The sequence below is a fragment of the Hemitrygon akajei genome, chromosome 8 (genome assembly GCF_048418815.1).
Source record: "Hemitrygon akajei chromosome 8, sHemAka1.3, whole genome shotgun sequence".
Lineage (NCBI taxonomy): Eukaryota > Metazoa > Chordata > Chondrichthyes > Myliobatiformes > Dasyatidae > Hemitrygon > Hemitrygon akajei.
In genome coordinates this window covers 125,031,903-125,051,591 of record NC_133131.1, presented here as the reverse complement: position 1 = coordinate 125,051,591, position 19,689 = coordinate 125,031,903, and the positions used below count along the sequence as shown (strand labels likewise).

The 19,689-nt window shown below is 41.1% G+C and overlaps 1 protein-coding gene across 8 annotated transcripts in view; it reads right to left on the bottom strand.

Moving 5' to 3' along the window:
• The window catches only part of rundc3b (RUN domain containing 3b), a 96,545-nt gene that overhangs the window by 50,471 nt on the left and 26,385 nt on the right, over window positions 1-19,689 (bottom strand). For all 8 annotated transcript variants that reach the window (XM_073054550.1, XM_073054551.1, XM_073054548.1 and 5 more), the window contains exon 2: window positions 8,558-8,673. In XM_073054550.1, the coding sequence (XP_072910651.1) occupies window positions 8,558-8,673 (116 nt within the window). The remainder of the gene's footprint in view (window positions 1-8,557; window positions 8,674-19,689) is intronic.

The following is a 19,689-nucleotide window of genomic DNA, read 5'->3' as shown; positions in this document are numbered from 1 at the left end:
GGTCTCGTTGCACCTCCCCTTTTCCTAATCGGCCACCATTCAGATAATAATATGTTTTCCTGTTCTTGCAACCAAAGTGGATAACCTCACATTTATCTACATTAAATTGCATCTGCCATGAATTTGCCCACTCACTTAACCTATCCAAGTCACCCTGCATCCTCTTAGCATCCTCCTCACAGCTAACACCGCCACCCAGCTTTGCGTCATCCGCAAACTTGGAGATGCTGCATTTAATTCCCTCGTCTAAATCATTAATATATATTGTAAACAACTGGGGTCCCAGCACTGAGCCTTGCGGTACCCCACTAGTCACCGCCTGCCATTCTGAAAAGGTCCCGTTTACTCCCACTCTTTGCTTCCTGTCTGCCAACCAATTCTCTATCCACATCAATACCATACCCCCAATACCATGTGCTTTAAGTTTGCACACTAATCTCCTATGTGGGACCTTGTCAAAAGCCTTTTGAAAATCTAAATATACCACATCCACTGGCTCTCCCCTATCTACTCTACTAGTTACATCTTCAAAAAATTCTATAAGATTCGTCAGACATGATTTTCCTTTCACAAATCCATGCTGACTTTGTCCAATGATTTCACCGCTTTCCAAATGTGCTGTTATCACATCTTTGATAACCGACTCTAGCATTTTCCCCACCACCAATGTCAGACTAACCGGTCTATAATTCCCCGGTTTTTCTCTCCCTCCTTTTTTAAAAAGTGGGGTTACATTAGCCACCCTCCAATCCTCAGGAACTAATCCAGAATCTAAGGAGTTTTGAAAAATTATCACTAATGCATCCACTATTTCTTGGGCTACTTCCTTAAGCACTCTGGGATGCAGACCATCTGGCCCTGGGGATTTATCTGCCTTTAATCCCTTCAATTTACCTAACACCACTTCCCTACTAACATGCATTTCCCTCAGTTCCTCCATCTCACTAGACCCTCGGTCCCTTACTATTTCCGGAAGATTATTTATGTCCTCCTTAGTGAAGACAGAACCAAAGTAGTTATTCAATTGGTCTGCCATGTCCTTGTTCCCTATGATCAATTCACCTGCTTCTGACTGTAAGGGACCTATATTTGTCTTGACCAATCTTTTTCTTTTCACATATCTATAAAAGCTTTTACAGTCAGTTTTTATGTTCCCTGCCAGCTTTCTCTCAATCTTTTTTCCCTTTCCTAATTAAGCCCTTTGTCCTCCTCTGCTGGACTTTGAATTTCTCCCAGTCCTCAGGTGTGCTGCTTTTTCTGGCTAATTTATATGTTTCGTCTTTGGACTTGATACTATCCCCAATTTCCCTTGTCAGCCACGGGTGAACTACCTTCCCTGGTTTATTCTTTTGCCAAACTGGGATGAACAATTGTTGTAGTTCATCCATGCGATCTCTAAACGCTTGCCATTGCATAACCACCGTCAACCCTTTAAGTATCATTTGCCAGTTTATCTTAGCTAATTCACGTTTCATACCTTCAAAGTTACCCTTCTTTAAGTTCAGAACCTTTGTTTCTGAATTAACTATGTCACTCTCCATCTTAATGAAGAATTCCACCATATTATGGTCACTTACCCAAGGGGCCTCACACGACAAGATTGCTAACTAACCCTTCCTCATTGCTCAATACCCAATCTAGAATGGCCTGCTCTCTAGTTGGTTCCTCGACATGTTGGTTCAGAAAACCATCCCGCATACATTCCAAGAAATCCTCTTCCTCAGCACCCTTACCAATTTGGTTCACTCAATCTATATGTAGATTGAAGTCACCCTTTATAACTACTGTTCCTTTATTGCACGCATTTCTAATTTCCTGTTTAATGCCATCCCCAACCTCACTACTACTGTTAGGTGGCCTGTACACAACTCCCACCAGCGTTTTCTGCCCCTTAGTGTTATGCAGCTCTACCCATATCGATTCCACATCCTCCAGGCTAATGTCCTTCCTTTCTATTGCGTTAATCTCCTCTCTAACCAGCAATGCTACCCCACCTCCTTTTCTTTCCTGTCTATCCCTCCTGAATATTGAATATCCCTGGATGTTGAGCTCCCATCCTTGGTCACCCTGGAGCCATGTCTCTGTGATCCCAACTATATCATATTCATTAATAACTATCTGCACATTCAATTCATCCACCTTGTTACGAATGCTCCTCGCATTGACACACAAAGCCTTCAGGCTTGTTTTTACAACACTCTTAGCCCTGATACAATTATGTTGAAAAGTGGCCCTTTTTGCTTTTTGCCCTGGATTTTTCTGCCTGCCATTTTTACTTTTCACCTTACTAATTTTTGCTTCTACTCTCATTTTACACCCCTGTCTCTCTGCACTAGTTCCCATCCCCCTGCCACATTAGTTTAAATCCTCCTGAACAGCAGTAGCAAACGCTCCTCCAGGACATTGGCTCCAGTCCAGCCCAGGTGCAGACCGTCCTGTTTATACTGGTCCCACCTCCCCCAGAACTGGTTCCAATGTCCCAGCAATTTGAATCCCTCCCCCTTGAACCATTTTTCAAGCCACCTATTCATCTGAAATATCCTCCTATTTCTACTCTGACTAGCCTGTGGCACTGGTAGTAATCCAGAGATTATTACGTTTGTGGTCCTACTTTTTAGTTTATCTCCTAACTCCCTAAATTCACCTTGTAGGACCTCATCCCGTTTTTTACCTATATCGTTGGCACCTATGTGCACCACGACCACTGGCTGTTCACCCTCCCATTCCAGAATATCATGTAGCCGCTCAGAGACATCCTTGACCCTTGCACCAGGGAGGCAACGTACCATCCTGGAGTCTCGTTTGCGGCTGCAGAAACTCCTATCTATTCCCCTTACAATCGAATCCCCCATCACTATAGCTCTCCCACTCCTTTTCCTTCCCTCCTGTGCCGCAGAGCCACCCATGGTGTCATGAACTCGGCTGCTGCTGCCTTCCCCTGATGAGACATCTCCCCCAACAGTATCCAAAACAGTATATCTGTTTAGGAGGGAGATGACCTCAGGGGACTCCTGCACTACCTGCCTACTGTTACGCTGTCTAGGGGCCACCCCTTCCCTTTCTGCCTGTGTAGCCTTTACCTGCGGTGTGGTCAACTCACTGAACGTGCTATTCACGACTTTCTCAGCATCGCGGATGCTCCAGTATGAATCCAATCGCAGCTCCAGTCGCTCAATGCGGTCTGCCAGAAGCTGCAGTTGGACACACTTCCTGCACACATAGTTGTCAGGGACACTGGAAGTATCCCAGATTTCCCACATGCTGCAGGATGAACAAACCACAGGGCCGATCTCAGCTGCCATGAGCTACCCAATACCTTGCCTCAACTTCTGAAACTTTCTCCTTTTGAAAAGAGAAATCCAGTGATTCCCCAGAGCTACCTCTGTGATTAAAGTACATCAATCATTGCTGGTGCTTTTAAAAAACAGGAACAAAGCTACCCACATTTGAAACACATGCTGCTAACAAAGCTCAGTCTTGCAATCCAACCACACTGTTGGCTCTATTCAAGGAAAATAGCCATGCCATTCAAAGCTGATCACAACTCTTCTGCAGGAAAGATAAACTGCCCTATTGAACACCACCTATTGAGTAATTAAACTATAGTTCAAATAAAAATACAGGATGGCTGTGCCTGGGCTTGGTATGGAGAGTCAACTGGAAGCGAGGGACAAGATCAGACAGGCATCTCAAACGATAGTTTAATGCTCATCAGAAATCATCTCACTTCTGAGAAGTTCTGGAGAAACAAGTAAAATCATGTCTGTGCAGCCAGTTGGGGACCAAAAAAAAATCAATGTTCTTAACTATAGTAGGGAATTTACTTCAACTATTCAAATTGCCGAATCATTGGGACAAGAGTGGAAAGGATGGATGAGCACAAACAGAACACTCAGAGTCAGCTATCTACCCATCTTGGTAATTTTCCCCATGAACAAAAGAATCCATACGTTTCCTATTAGATACCTTAACAGGTTTAAAGTGAATAAATCCACAACGGCTAATGAGATAATCCCAGGTGTCTTGGGAGGCAATAGAGGCCGCTGCTGGATTTTGATGGAAATTTTCAAATCATCTGATCAAAGAGTCCCAAACGATTGAATCGCAGCAAATGCGATACCTTGAACAAACTAGGTAATTACAGGCCAGTGAGTCTTAAGATCAGTGTGGGAAATTACTGGAAAATAAATTGGAGGGACAAGATTAACCAATTATTTGAAGGTGGTTGAAACCTGGAGCCTACTGCCTAGGTGTGTATTGGAGGCAGGGATGCACAGAAAGTTTAAGTAGTATTTAGCTGAGAATTGGAACTCCAAGGAATAGAACACTACAATCGTGCACAGGAAAATGGAGTTAGTATAGGGAGCTACTTGATTGCTGGCAGACACAGGATGGGCTGAAGGGTCTTTTCAATGCTCTATGGGTGACTTAAACTCATTTCTGGTTTAGGTGAACATTTTTATCGCATAGGATCAGGTAACTTCACATTTTGCCTTTCCGTATGGCAATGCACTTTGCCAAGTACTGCATAATTTTCTTCTTCTGAAATGAATGAACACATTCTGGGCTTTAATCAAGACAACTAATTAACATGTTTCTGAATTATTCTCACATTTTTCCTTTACCGCCTCCAATCTTTACAAAAATACTCTGCTTTAGCCAAGCTGTCCGGGAAATCACAAATCTGCATTTCCCATCTGAGAGATATAACAGAAGGGAGACTCACCTTTATTCATGATGTATAAATGGAAACATACAGTACAGTGAAATGCGTCATTTGTGTTCACAACCAACACACCTAAGGATACTCTGTGAGCAACCTGCAAATGTTGCCGCACATTCTAGCTCCAACAATGCTCAGCAGAACAACACAGAATACAAACAACAAAATAACAACAGTAAGACAAGCTCCTTTCCTCCCCCACACACTGATAGTCCACCAACTCCAGGACAGGCCTCCAGTCTCCGGCCTTTAGCCATCAGGCTTCGACTTCCGATCAGGTTTTGATCTTCTGGATTAGTAGATGATAGGACCCCAAACTCAAAGTTCACCAGCTAACTGGCCCTCATACCTCCTCCTTGCATGGATATCTGATCCCAGGATCCACCAACTTGAGACAGCCCAACATCCACGAACGTCCTTCATTTGTCCTCCACGACGCTGGCCGTTAAGTATGGATTGGAGGCCTGAATTCTAGACGTCCTTTGTTCTCATTTCCACATCACTGTACTTTGAATGCTGAGTGAAGGCCTGTCCTCTAAACTCCTCCACCTCCTTGCCTCTAAACTCTAATATGTCCCCCAACACCTCTCCCTATCCCCAAAACCATCTCTACAAACTTAAAAAAACAACCAAGTCTGAGCCACGATCTCAACAAAGACCTCATCTTGACGCCATCTTGACCAGAAACTAAATATACATGGACAATGTGGATATTTTCTCCTCATTGCCGACAGTTCATCGCAACATAAATATTGACATCCAGCCAAATTATCTGCAACAGGACATGCAGCAGATTCTCTCATCATCTCCGTCCCAATTATCAGTGACGCACACAATTAAATTCTTTCGAACAGAATATGACTAGACCAACCTTTTTTTTTTAATGCCATGGACCAATACTATTAAGCAAGGGGTCTGTGGATCCTAGGATGGGAATCCCTAGACTAGGGGTTTCAAATGTGACAATGTTAACACTAAAAAAACAAGTTAAACTAATACTCTAGAAGAATTGATAGTGTGGCATTATACAAACTAGCAGATTCAAATCATAAGCACCATTTAAAGTACTTCCTCAGTTCCCCATATCAACGTACTTCTAGACTGGGCATTATATAGACATCGAATGCCAGTTTTTACATGGTCAACAAAATGGAAGCAGTTGTGAAGTCTGGAATACATGGATGCAGCTTTGTGCTCAAGTCAAGTCACTTTTTATTGTCATTTCAACTATAACTGCTGGTACAGTACAAAAACTAGACTGAACTACGTAAAAAAAACAACACAGAAAAAAAACTACACTGGACTAAAGACCTACCCAGGACTGCATAAAGTGCACAAAACAGTGCAGGCATTACAATAAATAATACACAAGACAATAGGGTAGTAAGGTGTCAGCCCAGGCTCTGGGTATTGAGGAGACTGATATCTTAGGGGAAGAAACTATTACATAGTCTGGTCATGAGAGCCCGAATGCTTTGGTGCCTTTTCCCAGACGGCAGGAGGGAAAAGAGTTTGTATGAGGGGTGTGTGGGGTCCTTCATAATGCTGTTTGCTTTGCGGATGCAGTGTGAAGTGTAAATGTCCATAATGGTGGGAAGAGAGACCCCAATGACCTTCTCAGCTGACCTCACTATCCGCTGCAGGGTCTTGCGATCCGAGATGGTGTAATTTCTGAACCAGGCAGTGACGCAGCTGCTCAGGATGCTCTCAATACAACCCCTGTAGAATGTGATGAGGATGGGGGGTGGGAGATGGACTTCCCTCAGCCTTCGCAGAAAGTAGAGACGCTGCTGGGCTTTCTTGGCTATGGAGCTGGTGTTGAGGGACCAGGTAAGATTCTCCGCCAGGGGAACACCAAGAAATTTTGTGCTCTTAACGATCTCTACCGAGAAGCCGTCGATGTTCAGCGGGGAGTGGTCCCTCCGTGTCCTCCTGAAGTCAACAACCATCTCTTTTGTTTCGTTCACATTCAGAGACAGGTTGTCGGCTCTGCACCAGTCCGTATATTATGCTCTAATATATTCTAGGTTCCTGGCTGCACACAGGCTTTTGCCACATCAAAGGACTGACAGAAGGGTGACAGGTGTTGACTCATAGAGACTGGTGCTGGGATCACTGCTGTAAACATCAACACAATTTATACTAATGACTTAAAAAGGGAATAATTTCTAAATCTGTAAATGACAGCAAGTTCAAGGGGTTTAATGTTTATTTAATATCAAGTGAATTTCCAAGTGGGTTTGCAAGGGGATGTGGTTTGTTGAGGCAGCAGCAAACAGCTTAAATACAGGGTTTAAATGGAATGGAGCAGATTTATTTAGGAGATTAAAAAAGAACACGCTACACATTGACTACTGATACAAGACTTGACTTGTGCTTATATTAACAACTTATATGCAGTTTATGATGGGCTGTTCTGGCCTGCTTGAAAAGCAGGTGAACAATAATGATTTACCAAGTAATTATTCATAGTCATGCTCAAATTGCTGCATATCAAATCAGACTTAGTGCACACATATACTCAATCTCTATATTAGAGCAATACCAAGGTTATATGAAAAGGAACCCAATGATAAATGAGGTTTGCACTTTGAATAATAAGTTATTTAGCAGAATAGCCTGTTAGAGCGATTTTTGGGTTGAAAACATACATTTAGCAATTGACTTTCACTACCAATCTTCACATCTGAAAATGTAGCGTAGATTTAACTTGGAGTGTAGCTCTGAACAATGGGTTCCTAAAAGCAGTGAATCCCAGACCAGACCGCTGTTTAAAATTCACTTGGATGTCTGTGGGGTGAATGTGAATCAGGAGGTGTGAAGGTTGTATGTAGTTTCTAAATCGTGCATACGTTGTAAATATGGAATTGTCCTTTGATGTTTGGCACATAAAATATTGAGCTGCATGTCGGGCAGCAGACCTTTCCACCAAAAGTGTCTCCATGTGATGCCTGTTCTACCTTGTTTTGTTGAATAAAGAAGCTATTTTGTATCTACCAGTAATTTTCTCCAGTGACTTCATTCACGCAACAACATAACCAAAGTCAACTGCCCTCCATTTCTGTCAGAGAAACAGCAAGAAAGTGAAGGATTTCCTCACTCTCGTTCCATCCTGTACAAATAGAACAAAAACCCAAGAAAGCCTTTGAATGACTTTTTGGTTTATGTTGAACAATAATGCTCTACCACATTATCAATAATATCAGCCAGTTTTGAAGTGATCTGTATTCATTTTTTACATGTCTTCTTGCTTTGTTTACTTGCAATCAGATTTGGTTGTCACTATGCAAAAATAACATTTAAGTACGAGTCACTTTACAATAGTGGCAACTTAATCACCATCACTGTTCCAGTGGTACAACAAGAAAACAAATTCAAGAAGTAGCATATTTCTGTAAAATCCTACAAATTTTCAAAACAAAATTGAATTCTCAATATTACAACAAGAGAAAATCTACAGATGCTGGAAATCAAAGTAATACAAACAAATACTGGAGGAACTCAGCAGGCCAGAAGGCATCTATGGAAAAGAGTAAACAGTCGACGTTTCGGGCCGAGACCGACCCTGGTGAAGGGTCTCTGCCCGAAACGTTTATTCTTTTCTATAGATACTACCTGGCTTGCTGAGTTCCACCAACATTTTGCGTGCATTACTACCTCAATATTACTGCATTGTTTTTACACACTTTAGAATTCAACTTGAATTTTCATTCATCCCCCTTCATACTAACATCACCTGAATATATTGCTGCCACCCCATTTCTGACTGAGGCAATGCATCTGACTACCAGCTGCAGAATTTACATTCTTTATGTGCAGAGTACATAATGCTACCTTTAAGGCGATGACTCAGGACTTGCTCGAGAATAGCTGCAAAGTTTGTAAATTCCGAACACGAGTCATCAATGGTCTCGAAACAGGAGCGATCAATTAAAGTCTTAACAGAAAACCTGCAAATAGATAAAAAGGCAAGTAAGATGCACATCTGATTCAAGGACCAACCACAGCATGCTGAGAAATGATGCAAGTAGTCAGAGCGATACTAAAGAGGGCAATCCATATGCAGCCGGGCACTTAAACTGGTTCTTCATCATTCACTGGATCAGAAATTTCCAATAGTAATGATCAATGAGATGGCAAAACTAAAATCCGTCAAAACCTGGTATTTCAGTTTTTCTGGACATGTATGAAGGAAAGTGCAAAGTAAAAGCTTTTTGGTTGGGCTGATGAAATTGTTAGCGTGCTGGTTTGGTATGCACAGGGGAGGAAAAGATTGGAGGCAAATGAAAAAGCAAAGTATGACTAACAAAATAAAATAGGGGAAACGTTACTTCTGTACCCAGTTCAATATCCCTGAGTGATAACTGATCAGAATTCTGTTCATTGGAAATGGCAATGATACTTAAGAGTTAACAAAACTTTAGATTTTAGTCTGAAAACGGCTTTGACAATAAGTTGATAGTATGCAGCAAATACTCAAAGCAAGGAATTAAGCTGCAAATTCCTGATTATTTTGGCATAACATGAATATTCCAAGGAATCAGTTATTATAACAGTTATTAGATGTATAGCAAATAAACAAATTACCTTGATAATATGTTTACTTATTTGTGTTTATTAGTTAGGTTTCTACTGGTATTTTGAAAGTGCATTCAGCAATGTCACCTGCCAGCTTCTACTTTTCCCCTACCCCGACCTTATTCCTTTCCTGGCCTGATGATAGCTCTCAGCCCAAAACATTGACTGTTTATTCCTCTCCATCGATGCTGCCTGACTTGCTGAGTTCCTCCAGCATGTTGTGTGTATCGCTCAGCATTTCCAGCATCTGCAGAATCGGTTGCGTTTCCATAACTGCATTTTTCAAATCCCAGATCATGATTACAAAGCTAGCCAAGAGTCGAGAAAGGGTTGAAACTAGTTTTTACTTTTAGTTATTCATTTTTCAGGAGATGGTGTTGTTGGCAAGGCCAGGATTTATTACCCATTCCTAATTGCTATTGAATTAGTTGGCCATTGATTATTACTTGTCTAAGTCCTGCTGTATGTAGACATCAACTGATTCATTTCCTGATGAGTTACAAATGGAACTGAGTATTGTTCAATCAGCAAACATCCCTCTTCAGTTCTTATGACAGAGAACTCTCACTAATTAAGCAGCTGAAGATAGTTTGTCATCAATTAGACCAGTCGTGATGAAGGGTTTCAGCCTGAAATGTTGACTTTCCATAGATGTTGCCTGCTATGCTGAGTTCCTCCAGCATTTTGTGTGGATTACTCTTGATTTGCAAGATCTGCTGAGTTTCTTGCCTTTATGATATTTTGGGTTAGATCCTGCCATGGAGAACTCCTACCGTAAATTCAAGAGGTTGGATGATAAATCTCCCAATAACCACAACTGTTTCCCAATGATTCCAATGACTGAAATATCCTCCGTGTCCAGTGACCTCAGCTTTCTCAGGGTTTCTTGAAGCCATACTCAGTTAAATTTTGATTTGATGTATAAGACAGCTACTCTCACCTTAGTAAAGGAATGCAGCTTTTTAAGTGCATATTTTGACCAAGGCGAGGAGGAGTTGTGGAGCCAAGAGCTCCTGGCAAAACCTAAACTGGGCATTGGTGACCAGGTTGATGGCAAGCAAGTTTGGCTGGAAAGCATTGTGGCCATCAATCTCCATCACTTTGCTGGTGGTGACTGAGAATTGACTGACTCGATGGTAATTAGCCAGATTAGATTTGTCTATTTTCTGTAAACTGCATATCTAATTTTCCACATCACTGAGTATATGTCAGTAACTGTTCTTGGACAACAAAGCTGGGACACAGCTAGATCCAGAGTACAAGTTTTCAGTGGTACAGCTAGAATGTAGTTTGTTCCCACTGCCTTTGCTATATCCAATGCTCTCAACTGTTTCTTGACACAGATTGCAGTGATTTAGATTAGATAAAGACTAACTTCGATAATGGTGGGGACCTCAGGGGGAAGCAGCTACGGATCACCCACTCAGCACTGTTGGTTGAATGCGACCAAATGCTTCAGCCTTGATCTTGGCACTCATGTGCTGGCCCCGCCATCATTGAGTATAGGGATGTCCTTGGAGCTTCCTCATCTTTTAGCCATTTTACTGAAACTGAAGTTTCCACACAACATTGACAGAACCCCCAGCCCTCATGGCTAGACAAACAAACTACCAAAGTGATGTAATATTTGAAGGCTAAATTTAGTGTGCTACTATAGCTCAGTATGACAGAAGTTAGCTTGAATGGAAAATCACATATTGCATAAGTTCTTTTTGGCATATTGTACAGTAATATAAAACTGTAACACTCCTAGGAAAAAATATTTTTTTCCAAAAATTAGGTTGGAAAACATTAATATTCCAGTAATTCTGTGCATTATGCAAAGAAGTGAAATTCAACAATAAATAATGCATGCTTTGGAAAAGGAAAATCACTTAACTAATATCAATGATACTGATTCTATTATTTATTGGTACATCTCCAAATGTATTTTAAATGATTATCTTGAATGGAGGATAGCGGGACTATACAATTTGTAGCCACAGAGGGCCTTGCAGGCCAAATCATTTGGTATATCTAAGTCAGATATTAATAGGTTCTTGACTCGTAGAAGGGTTAAGAACAGAAGTTGGAAGAACAGGGTTGAAAAAAATACCATCCATGACTGAATGGCAGAGCAGATTTTGTGGCCTGAATGGCCCACTTCTATCCTTACATCTTATAGTCTAACATATTGCTCACCATTACTTGCAGGAGCAAAAATCCAGCTACTGTCTGACCTCCAACCATTAGTGACCTACAGAAATAGGATCTTCCTGATCTCCCAATGCCCATTGTTAATTGCCCTTTTGTGTGCATGTGCACAAATTAAATTTGCCATAGGACTGAAGAATGGCTTTTACGATGCCAGGTCCCTGTGAAGTACGAGATTTAGACCACAAAACCATAAGATAAAGGAGCAGAATTAGGCCATTTGGTCCATCAAGTCTGCTCTGTCATTTCATCATGGCTGTTCCAATTTTCCTCTCAGCACCAATCTTCTGCCTTCCCTGTTTCCCTCCATGCCCTGATCAATCAAGAATTTATCAACCTCTGTCTGAAGTATACATGAAGACTTGGCCTCCGCCGTTGCCTGTGGCAACGAATTCTCCAAAGAATTAAATGACAATTCCAATCAACCCAAGGCTCAGAATACAAAATCAAATCTGTGGAATCAAAACCGCAGGCCTTAAACTACCTCATGGTTGCAGTAAATTGCTAATCGAGTTTTATTTCCCTCAAATAAGATTACTTTAGGGTTTGTCTTATATCATCCTGCTTCTCTGCAAATGTTGTCACTCAACCCCCTGACAAAAACTCTTATTATTCTTTTGTTCAGTTTATAATTTGACTTTAAGAACAGCAGCCTGAATGGATGAAGTTTTGAAGATATTTGTGAAGACATCAGTAAGCTTGTGTGCACTCTCCAAGTACTCAGCCTGGGATGTTATTTGGGCCGACCGCCTTATGGAGTTTGACCCCCCCCTGCAGAGTCCTTCTCACACCTGCTGCTGTTACAGACAGTGGCTGCTCACCTGGGAGGGGGTTATCTGGCTGGCGTTGTGCACAAGTGTGTTTAGAGTATCAGAGAGGGAAGTGTCACTGGTACAGTCAATGTTGTTTCTCTTAGTGTTAACAGTAATGCACTTAACTTCCAGCCACATACACTAGGGTTCGCTATCGGACAGGTGTTGCTGTTTTTTTTGCGCTGGCTTTGCCCTCTTGATGCCCAAGATGAGTTTTCTCCCAGCTGCTCTGAGAGCTCCAAACTTGAAGGCAGCTTCCCGCGCTTTTAGTAGGGAACACACCTCTGCGTTCAGCCATGGCTCCTGGCTGGGTCGTGAGATGAATGTTCTTCATGTACCAACATCATCTACATGCTTACAGTGACAGACGGGGCACATTCCTCACGGTCTGTGCCTTCTCACAAACACAGGCCAGTCTGTTTGTTCCCCTAGTAGTCATGGTGACATATTGATGGAATCTGGGTAAAATGTCCTGCAGGTTAGCATGATGGAAGTCTCCTCCAATTATGAAGAGATCATGTGGATGCTTGAGCTGACGAAACTGTGAAGCTCTCCTAGTGCACCCTTGGTGCTCAAGCTTGGGGGTGGGGGGTATTGTAGACAGTGGTGATAGACAAAACAGTAAACTCCCTGAGCAGGTAATGTCGCCATCATTTAATTCAATTGCCCCAGAACAGTAACTGGTAACTACAGATGAGTTTGTGCACCATCCTTTGTTAATGAACACAGAGACTACCTTCTTTGGATTTCGCAAACAGAGAGCTTCTGTCTGCATGCAACTGAGTCATCCTGTCCACTTGAAATACTGAGTCAGGCATATTGTTGTTTAGCCGTGTTTTGGTGAAAACCTAAATGCAGCAGTTTCTCATCTCTTGCTATGCATTTATTCTCAGTGAGAAAATTTTATTTTCTAGTAAGTGGATGTTGGCCAGGAATAGTGGTCAGGTTAAATCTCAGGAAGCGTCTTTTAAAGAAAAGCTTACTAATAAAGAAAATCCTTCCAGTGAACTGCTGCTGTTTGGCCAGCAAGCAGCAATGAAATGAGGGATAACAGACAATAGACAGTAGGTGCAGGAGTAGGCCATTTGGCCCTTCTACCCAGCACCACCATTCACTGTGATCATGGTTGATCATACACAATCAGTACCCCGTTCCTGCCCTCTCCCTGGATGTGGCCCTTTGTCATCAAAAAAGTCAAATAGAACATTCCAGTACAAAAAACAATTTCAATCTATTTCTACAAAGGGACCAAATGAAAAATATCAACAGCATTTTCCTTATAAAATTACAAGGAGTCTGGCCTATTCTCATAAAAACAGTACAGGAGCAGGAGTAGGCCACCTGGATCTGGCCGTAGATTCAGCTCCACCTACTTGTCATTTGCCCATAGCCCTTCATTCCCTGACAATGAAAAAATATTTGCCTTTAATATATTTAATAAGTAGCCTCTTCTGCCTACCTGGGCATAGAATTCCACAGATTCACTACCCTTTGGTAAAAGCAATTCCTCATTCATCTCCACTCTAAATCTAACCCCCTCTTTGAATCTTGAGGCTAAGCCCCTTAGTTTGAGTCTCATCTACCAGTGGAAACTACTATACTGCCTCCAACTTTTCCCTTCATTCTTCTGAATTCTAGCAAGTATAGCCCCAGGCAGCTCAATCTCTCTTTACAGGCTAATCCCTTCATTTCCCCTCAACTCAATGAACCTCTTCCATGCCGCTTCCAAAGCCAGTATGCTTTCCTCAAGTAAGGAGACTAGAAGTGCACGCAGTACTCCAGGTGCAGCCTCCCCAGTACCCTGTAACTTCCTGTTCTTAAATTTGATCCCTCTACCAATGAAGACCAATACTCCATTTTCCTTCTTGATAACTGGTTGCACCTGCAAACCAATCTTTTGTAATGCATGCCCAAGTACTCCCAAGTCTCTCTGCACAGGCGTATGCTGCAATCTTTCACCATTTCGATTATAATCTGATCTTCAGTTTTTCCTTCCAAAGTTAAATACCTCTCATTTACCAACATTGCTCTCCATCTGCCAGACTCTTCCCACTCACTTAATCTATCTATATCACTCTGCAGACTCTCTGCTTTCTCTGCACATTTTACTTTTCCATCCAATTTAGTGTCATCAACGAACATAGGTATGCTACACTGTTCCCTCTTCCAGATCATTAACGTATATAGTTGCAGGGCTGATACAAATCTTGTAGCACGCCTCTCACTCCTGATTGCCAACCAGAGAAAAACCCATTTATCCAAACTTCCCGCCTTCTGCTGGCTAACCAACTCTCCATCCACATGAAGAAATTACCTTCAACTCCATACATTCTTATTTTATGGGCAAGTCTTTTATATAGCACCTTATCAAATGTCTATTGGAAATGCAAGAATGCAACATCTACCTGTTCCCCTTTATCCACTGAGCTCATTATATCCCCAAAGAGCTCCAGTAAATTTATTAAGCAGGACCGGCTCTTCCTGAATCCATGGTTTATCTGCCTGATGGAACAACTTCTATCCAAAATGTCTCACTATTGCTTGCTTAATGATAGCTTCAAACATTCCCCCTGACTCCATGCATTAAGCTAACTGGCCTATAGTTACCCTACCTTTTGCTTACATTTTTTTTTTAAAAAAAGCAGTGGTGTGACATTTGTTGTCCTCCTATCCCCATGGGACCTTCCTGGAGTCCAGAGATTTTGGAAAATTTTCACAAATTCTCCCATTCCAACCATTAAATCAACCACAACATACAACAAATAAAAGTAAGTAAGAATGTTTAAGGACCAAAATACTTCTAAAAAAAAAATACTTCCATAATTTTAAATTAACTTGAACCAACGAAACCTCAAATCCTCAAAAATTACTTTTTTGGAAGAGAACTCATTACATCAGGACAAATGCCAGACTCCAAGCACTGGGAATGGTAATGACATATGAAGACGAGAAATAACACATATTTATTTATAGTCTTCCATTTCTCTTTCAGAACATCCACAAGTGCCTGAATACACTTTAAGGAAGTTTTAATGTTGTCAGCTAGGAAACATGATAGCAAATACACTCAGTGGCCACTTTATTAGGTACAGCTGGACAATTGCTTGTTAATAAAAATATCTAATCAGCTAATCATGTGGCAGCAACTCAAAGCATTAAAGCATGTAGGCATGGTCAAGAGGTTCAGTAATGTTTCAGACCAAACATCAGAATAGGGAAGAAATGTGACTTAAGTGACTTTGACCATGGGCCACGGTCCATTGGACTGTGCTAGACAGGTTGGTATGAGTATCTCAGAAACTGCTGATCTCCTGGGGATTTCACATACAACAGTCACTAGAGTTTCCAGAGAATGGTGCGAGCAGCAGTTCTGTCGGTGACAATGCCTTTTTAATGATGCAATGGATATTCACTCCATGGTTGTTTGCTAATCTCTGCTCTCTAAACAGCATCTGCCACTTGTCAGATCAAAGGCAGTAAGTAAACCTCCAACTAACAGTTTGTTCAGTCTCTGGTCATAAATGGGAGTCAGTCTTCAGTTCTTAAAACATAAATGGAAAGCAGTAATCAGCTTGAAGTTAAAACAAACACTCTCCATAAAACAACCTTTCAGATGCTCTGTCTCTGAAAAGCATATGCTAACTCACCGTGCCTCCATAATTACTGCTCAAGATGAGTTTAAGACAATGGGGTGTTTAATTTGGCTTGTTTCAAAATAGACAAGTTGACTCTAAGTTGCTTAGTTCAGGGATGGTTGAAAACCAGATGGATAATATTATTTAGCATATCAATAACTGATGTGTTTATAATTGGAATGATTTTATGAACTTTTTCTAGCATGGACAAGATGGGCTGAAGGACCTGTTTCACTGCTGTACTTCTCTATGACCAACTCAGAAGTTAGCTTCATAACGTTTGTGAACAATGAACATTAAACTGAGATCTACTGTATGTCTTCAAAAGCTGCTAGTGTTAAAAGGATATGTAAGGAAAATCATAAGCTCATGAAGTCACCCAAGAGGAAGAAAAGGATACAAGTGTAGAAAGCAGTTCAGGTCTATTAGGAATGGGGTAAGGAACATCAAAGAAACATGGGTGAACAAGAATCCATTCCTCCAGCTTTGGTTTCAGCAACACATGAATTATTCGTCCACATCATTGTAGGCCTTTTTAGTTTATAGGAATTGTGTTTTGAGAAATTATTTGTTGTGTATTTAATATTTGAGTTATCATGTGTGTGTATATATATATATATATATATATATATATATATAGAGAGAGCAATCTTGTTCATTTAAACAATTCATTACCAATCATATGTAAAAAATGTGAATTGCATACATCATCACACTACCTCGTGATATGTGCATACCTCGCAAACTAAAACATGAAACAAGATAGAAAAATAGGATTTGTCAAATGATGATATGGATGAGGAAACTAAGAGGAGAGATCAGATCATAAGGGAGAAAGAGGGGGATTAATAAGAATACTCTAATGAATGAAATGCATCTTCCCAAGATCAAGATGCAGAAACTCAAAGAAGAAGAAAGGAAAAGAAAGGTGTCCAGAACTGTCAGAACCTCTTCCTGCAGTCAAAGTCAACTCCTACAACTACTACAGACGAGGCCCCAGAACCTGCGATTGTTTCACAGTCACCAGTCTCGCCTACCAAGCAGAGTGACCCCCCTTGTCAGGGAAGACATTATCCCAAAAGAGTAAGAAAGCCTCCACAGTGATTAAATCTTTAAGCCTCAGTGGGACAATTCAAAATTTACTATGTTGTGGATGTCAGTATATAGCAGTTGTATTATATAATATACCATGTATATAGCTGAGATGCATTCTATATTGAGTTAGAATTTATACCCAAGCAAGAGGGAGTGTTGGGTATTAAATATTTCAGTAACATTTGAGTAATATATATATATATATAGATATATAGATTAAGCATTGTTTATTTAAATAATTGCAGGTTATATGTAAAAATACATGAATTGCATACATTATCACACTACCACATGATACATGCGTGGTTCACAAAGTAAAACACAAAGTTAGATTCATATTTCGGACTCTGATGTCATCCTTTAAATTAGTTTAATGCTTTGAAGTTACAAAATTTAATACTGCATTTGAAAAATTCTGAGTTTGAGAAATGTTTAAGATAAAAAAATCTTTTAAGTTTTAAACTTGTTTTAACAGAGTTGTTTTGATTTAAACCCACTGAAAATAAATGAACTGTGTTTTAAACTACTTTGTTAGCTGGTAGTATCTTCTCTTTGGGAGGGAGAAGGGACTGACTGCTCGAAAAGTGGGTATTGGTAGCTAAACTCGCCATGGAGAATAAACAGGGAAGTGAATTCGACATTGAAGGTTGGGTAGTTACAGTAAAATCTCTCCATAGTGAAACTGCACATGGCTTTTTACATCTGGTGGGGCTCAACTTTGAGCTTAGAACTTTGTGGTCAGCAAGCCTAATACCATGACAATGAGAGCGGTCCAAGGAGAATGGTCAGGTTAGTTCAAGCTGAAAGGAAGCCAACAGTAACTCAAAGAACCATATGCTACAACACAGTGGTGTTAGGCAGCCGGTGGTGTAGTGGCATCTGCACCAGGCTTTGAGGCAAGGGGTCCTGGGTTCGAATCCGGCCAGCTGCTTGCACGCTTTCTATCCATGCTGGGTTAGGCGCAAAGAGGAATTCCAACAACAGGCCTTTTGGCCCTTCTTGGCTGTGCCAAACCATTTTTCTGCCTAGTCCCACTGACCTGCACCTGGGCTATATCCCTCCAAACCCCTCTCATCCAGCTTAACAACTAAGATGTTATTTTAAACAGTTCAGTAATCTCTCAATATTGTCAGCCCAGTCCTGAGTTAAGAACAACTCTTTCTTCTGTTCCATGGGAATAACAGTCAAGTTCAAGAGAATTAACAGTAAAACTCTGTCATTAGCATCAAACTTCAAATACAGTACATCAAATGCAAAGTGAACAATTCCTTTGAGAAATATGTTCATGTTTCTCCAGAAACCTCAGGCAATCCAAATGCTTTAAATCAGCAAATTTTATTTACAGACAAACTGTTCAATAACAGAGATATCCCAAAACTGCACATTTTATTTTCAGCACTTAAGAACAACTGGTAATTAAAATAATTAGGATTTATCTACCAGGAGCTTTCCTAGATATCAAAGTATGCCAGAGTGATCTGGGACAACCCAAGGTTACTGAAAGAAATGTGTTTGCCTTTTAGTAGGAATAGAGAACCTGCTTCGAGGCTTCAAGAGTTAAGATAGGCTTAGCTTAGCGAGAAATCTAAGAATTAGCACTCAGATACAAAGAACAGTAATTTATCTCATTAGGATTCTTTGTAGTCTAACTTTTTGATATTACTGTTACTTATTTACTAATTCAAATAAAAAGTTGCTGACTGTTCTCCAATGTTGACGTAATATCGATGGACTGGGGAGATTTCATAAGCCAGATATAGTGTAGAAGCTAAAATAAACAAAAATAGGTTTTTTATCATCATCTGCAGAACATAACCAAAGCATGTAGAGAGAGCCCAGTTCAAGAAATTTTCAGTATTACATACAATAAGGATTATGTACAGAAGGTGTGGGACTGTCATAAGGAAAGAAGAAAGTGCTCAAAGATGGAAGTACAGGTAGTCCCCGAGTTACGAACGTCCGACTTACAGACGACTCGTACTTACGAACCGAGGAAAAGGAGAATGCCGTCTGCCATTTTAAGTCAGATCACTATGCCGTCCGCCATTTTAAGTCATTGCCATTGACACTGTGTTCAGTGTTTAACTTTGTACTTGGCTTAAATTTTTCTCAGTAAGGTTCACCCCGACCCCACCTCCCCCCCCACCCCACCCGTTCCGATCTGCAGGTGGCGCAGTGAGATCAGCTTGTTCGATCCAACGACAGACCGCTCCCATGCTGGGGTTGATGTCGATCCAGTGACTCCTGTACCATCCGTGCTTGGTTGATGTCGATCCAGTGACTCCTGTACCATCCGTGCTGGGTTGATGTCGAGCTCGCAATTTGACCTCGTAAAAAAAACCACTGCCACCTCCAGTTTAAATACCCACACGGAATATTGTGGAGGATCAAATACCCAAATCCAGCACAGCCCCCACTTGTCCCATTTAGCCTGTCTCAGTGTGGTGGCCTTAGGACCCAGCAGACCTCAGGAGCCAGCAGAGCTCAGGACCCACCGCCCACAGTGTTTCTGTTTTATTGACGGGAAGCCATCGCGATTGAAAATAAAGTGGAAATAATAAAGCATTTGGAAAGAGGTGAAACGCCATCGGTCATTGGAAAAGCGTTAGGCTACAGTCGGTCAATGATCAGAACAATTTTAAAGGATAACGGA